Source organism: Mastacembelus armatus, chromosome 8 (genome assembly GCF_900324485.2).
Source record: "Mastacembelus armatus chromosome 8, fMasArm1.2, whole genome shotgun sequence".
Classification (NCBI taxonomy): domain Eukaryota; kingdom Metazoa; phylum Chordata; class Actinopteri; order Synbranchiformes; family Mastacembelidae; genus Mastacembelus; species Mastacembelus armatus.
The window spans coordinates 17,291,674-17,304,562 of NC_046640.1; the positions used below are offsets into that span (position 1 = coordinate 17,291,674).

At 37.8% G+C, this 12,889-nt stretch overlaps 3 protein-coding genes across 6 annotated transcripts in view; 1 reads left to right on the forward strand and 2 right to left on the reverse strand.

The window, feature by feature from the left end:
- The window catches only part of LOC113141322 (septin-9-like), a 68,983-nt gene that overhangs the window by 35,314 nt on the left and 20,780 nt on the right, over positions 1-12,889 (forward strand). The gene's annotated exons all lie outside the window — the stretch shown is intronic.
- LOC113141324 (uncharacterized) lies at positions 1,040-3,018 on the reverse strand. The gene is made up of 2 exons (XM_026325670.2): positions 2,871-3,018; positions 1,040-2,084 (listed from the first exon to the last, which is right to left on the reverse strand). The coding sequence occupies exon 2, from the start codon at positions 2,072-2,074 to the stop codon at positions 1,094-1,096; it is 981 nt and encodes a 326-aa protein (XP_026181455.1). The 5' UTR covers positions 2,075-2,084; positions 2,871-3,018; the 3' UTR covers positions 1,040-1,093.
- Positions 6,224-9,669, reverse strand: LOC113141323 (uncharacterized). The gene is made up of 3 exons (XM_026325669.1): positions 9,581-9,669; positions 8,844-8,930; positions 6,224-8,624 (listed from the first exon to the last, which is right to left on the reverse strand). The coding sequence occupies exon 3, from the start codon at positions 8,621-8,623 to the stop codon at positions 7,142-7,144; it is 1,482 nt and encodes a 493-aa protein (XP_026181454.1). The 5' UTR covers position 8,624; positions 8,844-8,930; positions 9,581-9,669; the 3' UTR covers positions 6,224-7,141.

Consider the following 12,889-nt stretch of genomic DNA (forward strand, 5'->3'; position numbering starts at 1 on the left):
TAACTCAGCTTAGCTTCCTGTTTCTTTGTATAGCATTGTACATGAAACTGAAAGAATAATCTTCACTAGCAGGAAGTTATTTCAGCTGTATGAATAAGACTTTTTTTTGCTATTAAGAAAAAAATAGCACTCTTTCAGTGTTTTTATTTATCAGTCATCCCTGTAGAAATTCAAATTCTTATTTTTTGCAGTGAGTAACCTGGCTGTTTTAATACCAGCTTGTAACATTTGTAATGGAACGTGGCTTATTATTAAACAACATTGACTGCCATTTTAAATTGCAATACTTTCATGTTTTATTGCCTGCTTTTTATGCATTTTTTAAATTTCAGGTTATGAATATTTTAATATTTACTCTCATTTAGTATTTACTTTGAACGTTATCTTAAATTGAAAAAAAGTTTTTTGTTCTAATGTAAAATATGCTACTTCAGTAAACCATATGCCTTTGTTGGATAGTTCACAGCAGCATGTGTCTGAAAGCATAGGTTAAACAGAAATGAACTGCAACAAAAGATCCTTAGCTGGATTAAAACCAAGAATGTTTTTTAGACCACTGGTTAACTCAGTTGTCCACACTAGGAGTCCCTCTGTTTGAATTATTTTATTCTTTCTGCATTATTTAGAATTGTTCTAAACGCTGACTTGCATATATAAGCTTTTAAACTTCATAAAAGACCAAACAAAAGCAGTTTGTGTAATAAACATACAATTTTCAACATTACAGGACAACATTACAAAGCAGTAAGAAAAAAATAAAATATACGTGTATACACACACACATATAGACTCTCAGCCCTTCATGGCAGTTTGAAAGTTACTTGGTCTTTTATCACATACATGTCATTCTAAGCCTATAGCTCAATGTTAACAAAACATTTTAAAAAAACAACAAATAACTAATATAGTACACAGTCACTTAACTTTGGAAAAAGTCATACAGAAGCACCTGGTTGTCTCTCAGGGGAACTGTCATTAACCTCATTGTTATTGAAAAGCACCACCACAATTTGATTTAGACAATATACAAGAACATTGTTCTCTCTCATTTCATATTATATACTGTTATCTTGTTAGTCGCTAGTGTATCTACCTAGCATATAAATAGACAGAGGATTATTATAAAAATAAAGAAAAAAGCAGTGCAAATGCATGGAGTGCAAGCTTCACAACAGGTTTCTGAGCCACGAGCATCCCAGTGGGTTTGTGTGTCTTCTGGAATGTCCAGAACGGCAGATTGTGTAACAGCGTTACAGGTTTGTGAGGCATCAACATCCCACTGAGGTTGTCTGTTTTGTGGAGGGACCACAAAGGCAGATGTGTAGCTTCTCACCTCATGCTGAGGTTTGTTGTAGAATTGGGAAGAGTTGTGCCGCCTTTCCTGGATCACAATAAACAGCAGCAGTCCAAGACAAGCAAGGTTGCCCCATGTATTTCTTATGGAATTTAACTGGAACTGAGTAGCATTGCTCCCAAAGCGACGTGTGAGATTTGTAAGCGACACCTGGTTATCCTCCACTGCAAACTGTCTGATCTCTCTTAAGAGGTTAGTAGTGATTTCATAAGTATGTTCACCATCATATGCTGAATTACCATAAGAAGTGTTATAATGCCGTGTGATATACACTCGGTCTATCCTCTGCCTTTGTCGTCCTGAGTTTGGATCTATTATTCTTATTATAATCCGGTCTTTGTTTCTTCCTTCATACTCTGACTCAGGATTGGTGACGTAATATGGAAATTGCATGGACGAGGCTTGGTTAAGATTGCCAAGTGTGTAGTACTGGTGTCTAGGGTTCCCCTGAAGCAGTGGTTCCAACAGTTCCTCACGATTGCGATAATGATGTGAGCCAAAGTCTCTGTTGTATGGATCAAAGGTCAGCCATATGTTGTTGTTATTGTCAATGTGAACTGTGTTGGCAAACCAGTGGAGCAGCAGAAGACTGTGCTTGGCTACTGATTGGTCAAAGTTGATTCTCTTCAAATCATTGATCGAGTTGAGCCTTTGCACACCAGACACAGAGGTCAGTGCAAGGAACAGGATTATGCTGCACACAGTGACACTTCCTGACATCTTCGTTATCCTGTATAGGTTTATAAAAAGTTCATAGTTAAAATATTAATCCAAGCTGTACACCATGGTGCATTTATATCTAGGAATGCTTATAATGTAATTATTTTCACGGTTGATAGGTTTTGATCTGTTTTTATTTTGATGAATAGGTCCATTGAACACCCATAAGAGAGGTTCGCAAGTAATAAAAAAATATGAACATTTAACACCAAATTATTTCAACTAGACTGCTAAACCGCATTAGCTCTTTAGAAACCTAGCTAAGTGATCTCTTAATTACCTTAATGAACAGAAGTGACTGAGGTATTCAAAACCTTACTGGTCTTACTGGTCATGTGGGCTCCTATTATTTAAGGCAGACTAGAAAAAATACAAACTTTTCCTTATAGTTGTGAGATAAAAATTAAAAATATAGAATTAGAAGCATACTGTAAAAACAGACATATCTGAGGTGCGATGACATACTTTAATACCTGAAGGGAAATTCAAATAGTCTTGTAGTGTAAATAAAAAGTACTACCATAAGTAATAAAATAGTAACAATCCAGGTGAAATTTTAATATGTTTTCCACTATGTAAACGATGCTTATAATGCAACAAAAATTTCAATTGTCAGTGTGCAATTACATCTACTCTATTTAGTCTAACTAACCAGATTTTCAACTGCATTTTGTCTTTATATATTATTTTGACCTTCAAAATAATTTCTATGCAGCAAGACCCACTTAAGAAAGACTGTGGTTAAATGTCTCACCAATCATGATTATGAAATTTGAAAAAAAAAATCTGTACTCACAAAATAAGAGGTTATCACTGAGTCTGCTTCCATCAAGTTTCTGATCTTGGATGTGCTGGAGCAGTCTTAACTGCTTCTAGGTTTCGGTTTCCTTGTAAACAGAACTGGCAGAACCCGTATTGCTGCAGGTAGGAGAAAACCTAGCAGTTAACCAGGAGAAAACGTTTTTTAAATTTCAAACAATCAATAAATGTTCCCTTCCCTATTTTGCTGGAGTGCATCTTTCATGTCCCTATAGACAAGCAGGGGACTATGTTTGACTGTACTTTACAGAAGCCTTAACTGTTGCAACTCCACCATCAACCAGCAGAAGATGCTGTCGCACAAGTAGTTAGCTTGACCCCCCCCCCCCCCCCCCCCAGTAGGTGTCACTCCTGGATCTCATAAAGGTTTAGTGTTAGTGCTGCATTTTAAACCCATTATAGTTTTCATTCAGAAAAATACTGAAAGTAGATCAGTTGTCCGGTTGACAATATAGGGAGCTGCAAAGGAGAGTCAGTGAGAGTGTGGCACATTTGGCTGTTTATCATAAATCATTTCAAACCAAGCAAACATTTCCACTTTTCGCAGAGAATTTGATTCATGTGACACCCCAGGGAACAGACAAACCAGCACGCACATGTACACACAGATGTTTGTATCCTGTATATAATGTACGATTGTGAGTAATGGTTTGTCGTGATGATGTTTTGAACAGTTGCAAGGTGCATTTTTAATGGTCAAATTGGCTGCCCAGTTGTCTTCCAGCCAATATATGACACTATCTTATCGCAGAATAAGCCATAAGCCATGTCACTGGTTGTCTCCTCATATTCTCAAAATTAAAATCTTTTTTTTCTTTTTCTAATCTGGAAAACGCATGTTGCCAGCAACTCTAACAATGGAGCATGCCAAGCTATGTCAAATCAAACAAGTGATGGCTGGATCACACTTACAGTGGGTACGGAAAGTATTCAGACCCCTTTAAATTTTTCACTCTTTGTGTCATTGCAGCCATTTGCCAAAATCAAAAAAGTTCATTTTATTTCTCATTAATGTACACTCAGCACCCCAGATGGTTCTGCTCCTTCATTGGAGTCCAGCTGTGTTTAATTAAACTGATTGGACTTGATTAGGAAAGGCACACACCTGTCTATATAAGACCGTACAGCTCACAGTGCATGTCAGAGCAAATGAGAATCATGAGGTCGAAGGAACTGCCCAAGGAGCTCAGAGACAGAATTGTGGCAAGGTACAGATCTGGCCAAGTTTACAAAAGAATTTCTGTAGCACTCAAGGTTCCTAAGAGCACAGTAGCCTCCATAATCCTCAAATGGAAAAAGTTTGGGACGACCAGAACTCTTCCTAGATCTGGCCGTCCAGCCAAACTGAGCAATCGTGGGCGAAGAGCCTTGGTGAGAGAGGTAAAGAAGAACCCAAAGATCACTGTGGCTGAGCTCCAGAGATGCAGTAGGGAGATGGGAGAAAGTTCCACAAAGTCAACTATCACTGCAGCCCTCCACCAGTCGGGGCTTTATGGCAGAGTGGCCCGACGGAAGCCTCTCCTCAGTGCAAGACATATGAAACCCTGCATAGAGTTTGCCAAAAAACACATGAAGGACTCCCAGACCATGAGAAATAAGATTCTCTGGTCTGATGAGACCAAGATTGAACTTTTTGGCGTTAATTCCAAGCGGTATGTGTGGAGAAAACCAGGCACTGCACATCACCTGCCCAATACAATCCCTACAGTGAAACATGGTGGTGGGAGCATCATGTTGTGGGGGTGTTTTTCAGCTGCAGGGACAGGACGATTGGTTGCAATTGAAGGAAAGATGAATGCGGCCAAGTACAGAGATAATCCTGGAAGAAAACCTCTTCCAGAGTGCTCAGGACCTCAGACTGGGCCGAAGGTTCACCTTTCAACAGGACAATGACCCTAAGCACACAGCTAAAATAACAAAGGAGTGGCTTCGGAACAACTCTGTGACCGTTCTTGACTGGCCCAGCCAGAGCCCTGACCTAGACCCAATTGAGCATCTCTGGAGAGACCTGAAAATGGCTGTCCACCAACATTCACCATCCAACCTGACAGAACTGGAGAGGATCTGCAAGGAAGAATGGCAGAGGATCCCCAAATCCAGGTGTGAAAAACTTGTTGCATCATTCCCAAGAAGACTCATGGCTGTACTAGCTCAAAAGGGTGCTTCTACTCAATACTGAGCACAGGGTCTGAATACTTATGACCATGTGATATTTCAGTTTTTCTTTTTTAATAAATTTGCAAAAATTTCTGCATTTGTTTTTTTTCTGTCAAGATGGGGTGCTGAGTGTACATTAATGAGAAATAAAATGAACTTTTTTGATTTTGGCAAATGGCTGCAATGACACAAAAAGTGAAAAATTTAAAGGGGTCTGAATACTTTCTGTACCCACTGTACATACATGCAGGGTTCACTCAGGAGTCAGTGAAGAAGAAACTTTGGACAACAGTGAATGGACATCTGTCTTTATTTTAAAAAAGTCAATTCAGTTTTAATCTATCTGACATCTGTAGTTTTGTGTTAACTTGCGTAAGGTTGACATAGACTGATCAGCACACTGCAGTAAATTGGGGACTAGGTATGGGTGATGATGATGGGTGACGTATATTGACACCATTTTCATCACTGTAAAGATTTACAGTAGGTCTAACATGATATAATATAATATCCTCCTATGGTCATGTTTGCATCATCCAGATAAGATCTATAGGTGTCCCTAATTACTGTGGGATGTGCATTAAGTAAATAGAAATGGAGCTGAGAGGATTTAAAAGCCACCTTGACACCATAAAACTCCCCATAATAATTTCTAAGATTTGTCATTTCTTAGCTCACGTCAGTTTTTCTACATTCTAGTGTCACCAGTGTGAAAGCCCACTTCACATCACATGTTTAGAGCAAGTGTTTTAAGAGAAAGGTGCCTTAGTTTGAAGAAAATATCTGATTTCCACCTTGTAAGACTTAGTACTATGAGAGTTTTACGTCCTTAAGTCCTTTTAGAATAAGACTTGGTTTTGCTCACATCTACAAGACCTATATTTGTGTGCGCGTGTGTGTGTGTGTGAGTGAGAACTGTGTGAGTCATGTGCTAGCCTGCTGAGTGATATCTTAGTATCACCACATTAAAACAGAACTCCTCTCCTTCACACAAGGGTCAGACATAAAGGCCTTTTGATAATGCTGCTTGGGACCTGGCCACAAATGGCTAATTAGTTGCACGTGACACGCTGGTTGGAAAAGATGTCTCTGAAAACTCATTATTAATTTGTGTGGAGCTGTGATAAATGCTGATTTTAAAAATGGTTTAAAATATACACACCAACAAAACCATAAGTAAAATATACAGTTTATTTCTTTTTTTAATGCTAATTCATCATCAGTCATGGCTGTCCTTAACAGTCCAAAGATCCTTTCACTTATCTGTTGCATCTTTTATCAAACAAAATGAATCAACACTAAGTCACAATGTTGCATCAGTAAAGGCTTTTCAGCCATTCCAGAGCAGCACATGGTACTATTACAGTCAAAGGTACAACTTTGTAAATAGAGCTATAAAACTCTAAATGTCCAGCTCTGGTTTTGGTGAACCTTAGACCTCACTCAGTCCATTCTCATGTCTCAAACTATGTCATGTCTGAGTATGCAGGATTTTAGTTCAAACAAATATTCCAGCACTTTAATTGACTGATAAGCTCATCTATTGGTGAGGAAAATGTGATTATCACTGATGTTTTTTTTTTTGGTTTTTTTTTTTCTTATTCTAGTCCTGTGGCCTAAAATAAAGGTGAATGACTGGGCTTGACTGAAGCTCTGAAGAATCTGTCTTTCATGACAGTTTGAGATGTGTGATATAAGGTATTTGGTCTTTCATCACATATGTGTCAACCTGAGACTATAGCTCAAAGTTAACAAAACATTTACAGAAACAAATAGCTAAAGTAGTACACAGTCTCTTAAACATGCAAAAGTCATACAGAAGCACTTGGTTGTCATTTAATGGTACAGAGATGACTCAATTTTCACTATGTTCACAAAATAGTAAAAAAATAGTAGAAAATATAGTACACAAACAAACATTTAAAGTCAAAACTAAGTATACAACAGAAGATCATTATTTAATGGTATGTTTAAAAAAATTAAGTGGGCAGGGGCAGGCACTGTTCCTGTTTCTAAATTAGCTCAAAATTAACTTATATTATTATTACTAGTACTATAGTTTCTGCAAACAGTGTTTTTCAGTAGTTTTCGTCACCTCCAGCTTGGAGTGAGTGCTTTAACGTCCCTCTCACTGAGTATGAACCGTGCTTGCACTCCTGGAACAATTGCCATACCTGAGTGATACTCATAGATATCATAATACTCGTCTTTACAGTCGGGGCTTGGTTTGAATTTAGTTGCCCACTGCCACTTCCACCATTCATACTCATTTGTGGCTTTATTTTCGGAAGTGTAGAACGCGACCCAAGACTTATTAAATTCAAACCTCCATTCATGGAAAGACTTCTCAACATATAAACGAGCAGAAGCCTTACCATCTTTTACAAAGAGTTGGAGCCATGCATTGTAACCAGCTATCTGGACTGCTTTGGGATTGTTAAACTCAGAACCTCTGCATATCTCCTCTCCTACTTTCCAGAAGCAGTACCAATTCTTCCCCTCATGCAACCGGGCCTGAAGGCCATTGTTCAGGGGTATTGAGGTTTGACAACTGCCAGATTCTCTGTCCCCAATCAACTCTTTAGCCAGGACTTCCCAGTCCTCATTGTTTTTGAAAAGCACTACCATCATATGGCCTTTTCGACGATGTCTAGGAATATTGCTCCAACTAATTCTGGCTTTTCCATTTGTGCCAGTCATTACCTCAAGTTTTATCATACTCGTCTGATCTGGTAGAAGTCTTTCAAAAGTCTCTGAAGCATCGATGGAATTTTGTCCTGTGTTTGGGATATTGATAACAACATCAGGTTGTGCTTTTCTCCTTGACGCAGGCTGAGATCTCTTTTTACGCTGGTTAGAGGAGTATTTTTCCTGGGTCACAATAAACAACAGTAGTCCGAGGGTTGCAAGGTCACCCCAGGTGTTTCTGATGTTCCATAATTCAGATTCATCTGCGTTACTTCCAAAGTGATCCCTCAACTCTGACAGTGAGTTCTGTTGGACTTGTGCCACAGAAAATTCTTGGATCTCTCTTAAAAGGTTGGTAGTGACCTGGTATGTGTATAGGGGATCATATGCTGTCCCCTGATGTTCAGAAGTGTCATAATGTTGTGTAATGTACACTCTTTCTATCCTCTGCCAAGTTTGAAATCCTGTGTTCTGCTGTCTGACTCTGAATATAATCCGGTCCCTGTTACTTCCATCATATTCCATCACGGGATAAAAAACATAATGTGGAAGTTCCTCAGAACTGTTGAGATGGAGATTACCAACAGTGTAGTACCGGGATCCCTGAGGGAGTGGGTCCAACAGCCCCTCAGCATTGCGATAATGATGTGAGCCATAGTCTCTATTGTTAGGGTCGAAGGTCAGCCATATAACATTGTTGTTATCAATGCTAACTGTATTGGCAAACCAGTGAAGCAGGAGGAGACTGTGCTTGGGCACAGATTGCCCAAAGTTGATTTTCTTCAAATCATTAATTGAGTTGAGCCTTTGTATAGCACACTCAGAGGTCAGCAGGAAGAGCAAAGCTACACAGCAAACTGTGAGTCTTCCTGACACCTTCATCATCCTGCATAGATATTTAAAAGGTTATTAGTGGTGTTAGTCAGACACACTGCTGTACATTCTGAATTCAAGCATGTATTTGTAACTAGGCATGTATCTAATGATTGTTTTCATTACTGACACTAGAATGGGTGAGAATTCAAACTGATTATAATAAAATGTGTAATTTTTCATCAATAAGTATATGTTTTCTGCACTTGAACAGAGTCATAGAGTTACGTACCTGAGCTGTAGGGTCAAAACAAGAACAAACAAATATGTAGATGAGAAATGAGTGACAGTGAGGTGAACAGCTGCACAGGACAACAAACTGTGGACAACAGACGTCACACAAATTCAGTGATCAGTGAAAATACTCTGGTTATTTCTGGTTAGACTTGTTACACAACTATCTTGACATCTTTGGGAAGCAGTACAACAACAATCCTTTTCCTCATTCAAAAAAAGCAATGTTACCCTCCCAGACTGCAGCACTAGCAGCTGTGCTTGCCAGCCATAAACCTCTTAATGTTAGCAGTTAGTTCATTGCCTGACATGATAAATGCTCTTTAAAAAATCAGGTAAGGACTTTGTTTTATTAATGACTCATTCAATCTCATCTTTAACAGAGAGGTACAATTCATAGCTACTAGCTACTAGATTTTAAGAGTAATGTTTGATTTTGACTTGAAATGAAAAAAACTGAAATAGATTTTTCTGCTGATCCTTTTTTTTGGCTAAATAATATCCATAACATAATCCCCTGCTAGAACATGACAAAAGTATGTTTCAAGGCTTAAGGTGGATGATGGGGTATATGTGTCTTTTGTTGACTATATCCCAACATGTTCTTCACTTCTATGTGAAAAATACTTACGATGTAACAACAGATACTTGTTTACTTCTGGTGTAACATCTATGCAAAGATACCCACACAAAGAGAAGTGTCAAACCCTACAATAATAAAATGAAAGAGCTCACCTGTGTTAGTCTGCTGCTGTCCAATCTCTAACCTCTCTGTTTGAGTGAATGCAGTTATAACTCAGCTTAGCTTCCAGTTTCCTTGTAAATGAAACTGAAAGAATAATCTCCACCAGCAGGAAGTTTAATTCAGCTGTTTGAAAAAGACTTTTCTTCGCTATTTAAAGTAGCAGTCTTTTAGTGTTTTATTGGGGTTTATCAGTCATACCCCTGTAGAAATTGAAAATCTCATTTTTTGCATTTTCCTGTTACTAGTGGAAAGATTGTGTAAAGAGAAGAGTCTTTCAATAAGTAATCTGGGTGGTTTTTTTGTTTGTTTGTTTTGTTTTTGTTTTTTTACCAGTTTTAGGATGCAGATCCTGACATTGACTGTGTCCTGTGGACTGCACAGTGAGGAACAAAAACATTTCTAATAGAATGTGGCTTATTATTAGACAGTATTGACTGCTGTTTTAAATTACATTACGTGTTTTATTGCGAAATAAAATATTGTAATATTTTCTGTTATTTAGTATTTACTGTTAAATTGTGAAGTTTTTCTTCTTCTTCTGTAAAATATGCTACTTCAGTATACCTGATGCCTTTGTTGGATAGTACACAGTGTGTCTGAAACTATGAGTTAACCAACAGATGAAGTGAGGATCCTCATCTGGATTCAAACCAAGAGTGTTGCTTGTACCAAAATGCAGTTTGCCATCAGTGTTGAATAGGTAACTTTAGAGACAAAAAACCAAACACAAAGAGTCTGTCTGTATATATGAATTATTTTATTCTTTCTGCAAACTAACATTCTTCTACACACTGACTTGTACTTGGTAAATGGTGCAAAATTATGATTGCATATGTAAGCTTTTAGACTTTGTAAAACCCCAAACAAACAGCACTGTGTTTAATAAACATACAATTCTTCACATTAAATACAATAATCCAAAACAATAACAAAAATGCAACAAAAAAAGTGAAATATTGTTAGTGAAGCCTGTCTCTAATTGACTAATTGACACTTATGTTCCACTTATCCCTAAGAGGATTTGCATTCTCTTCATTCAGTGCTATTCAATTGGAGCAGTGCTTTATGTTATACAATAGGAACCATTTAGAGATGTTGTGCTGTTATTGCCACATGTATTTTTGGTGAAAAACAAACTAATGTATGTAAATGTAATTTCTTGGTCTTATAAAATAGTTTTTATTTTAGAATTTTTAGATCTGTTCTTCAGTTTTTTTAGTCCAGACGAAAATTATGCCAACTTATTTCTCGGATGACCTCGTGTCATGATGAGGAAAAGGTGATAGTCAGTTTTTTTTTTTAAAAAAACTTTGGTCCTGTTGTCTGAAGTAAAGGTGAATGGGCCTAACTGAAGACTCTCAGCCCTTCATGACAAACAGTTTAAGATGTGTGATATAAGTTATTTAGATTTTTATGACATACATCTCATGCTAAGCCTATAGCTCAATGTTAACTAAACAACATTGACAAAAACAAATAGCTATATAATACACAGTTAGTTAAACATGCAAAAGCCATACAGAAGCACCTGGTTGTCTTTAAGGGGAACCATCATTAACTTCCTAAGTCTTTGTTCCCAATCAGCTTAAAAGTCCTGCTGGCTTCCTGGTCTTCATTGTTATTGAAAAGCACCACACACAACTTGATTTAGACAATATACAAGAACATTGTTCTCTGTCATTTCATATTATGTACTGTTATCTTGTTAGTCGCTAGTGTATTTGCCTAGCATATAAATAGACAAAGAGGATTGTTATAAAAATAATGAAAGCAATGCAAATGCATGGAGTGCAAGCTTCACAACAGGTTTCTGAGCCACGAGCACCACACACAACTTGATTTAGGCAATATACAAGAACATTGTTCTCTGTCATTTCATATTATGTACTGTTATCTTGTTAAAAAATATGCGATCTAGCTATGATAGGAGACAAAAAGAATATCAAAATGAAAATGATTAAAATAAATACAATACAAGTAACAGGGTTACAGGTTTCTGAGGCATCAACATTCCACTGAGGTTGTCTGTTTTGTGGACGGACCACAAAGGCAGATTGTGTGTAGCTTCTCACCTCATGCTGAGGTTGGTAGTAGAATTGGGAAGAGTTGCGCCACCTTTCCTGGGTCACAATAAACAGCAGCAGTCCAAGACCAGCAAGGTTGCCCCATATATTTCTTATGGTATTTAACTGGAACTGAGTAGCATTGCTCCCAAAGCGACGTGTGAGATTTGTAAGTGACACCTGGTTATCCTCCACTGCAAACTGTCTGATCTCTCTTAAGAGGTTAGTAGTGATTTCATAAGTATGTTCACCATCATATGTCGCATTAACATCATAATTGTTATAATGCCTTGTGATATACACTCGGTCTATCCTCTGCCTTTGTCGTCCTGAGTCTGGATTCATTATACTAATTATGATCCGGTCTTTGTTTCTTCCTTCATACCCAGGCTGGGGATTGGTGACGTAAGATGGAAATGGCACGGACGAGGCTTGGTTAAGATTGCCAAGTGTGTAGTATTTAGCCCCCCGCACAGGCAGTGGGTCCAACAGTCTCTCACCATTGCAATAATGATGCGAGCCATAAACTCCATTGTTTGGGTCAAAGATCAGCCGTATGTTGTCGTAACCGTCAATCTGAACTGTGTTGGCAAACCAGTAGAGCAGCAGAAGACTGTGCCTGGCTACTGATTGGTCAAAGTTGATTCTCTTCAAATCATCAATCGAGTTGAGCCTTTGCACACCAGACACAGAGGTCAGTGCAAGGAACAGGATTACGCTGCACACAATGATACACGTCTTCATCATCCTGTTTATTAAAAGTTCATAGTTAAAATATTAATCCAAGCTGTACACCAGGTGCATTTATAGCTAGGAATGCTTATAATGTAATTATTTTCATGACTGATAGGTTTTGATCTGTTTTTATTTTGATAACTAGATCAGGTTTAACTAGATCAGACTGCTAATATCTCATTAGCTCTTTATAAATCTAGCTAGATGTTTATGAAGCTCATTTAGCTGAATGTTCATCAGGAAGTGATCTCTTAATTGCCAGGATGCACAGGAGAAGTAAATAAAGAAACCTGTTTCACCAGTCATGTAACTTCTGGGCTGCTGTGTAAGGTAGACCTGAAAAAATAAAACCTTTCCTTTTAATCGTGAGACTAAAATGTACATTTTATAACTAAAAGCAAACTAACAGCTAACGAATTTGATATTTTCATTTGAGAAAAAAATATATTTTCATGTCATATCTTCCTGCTCGTCTTTGGTTAAGTATAGCATAATTCCTAG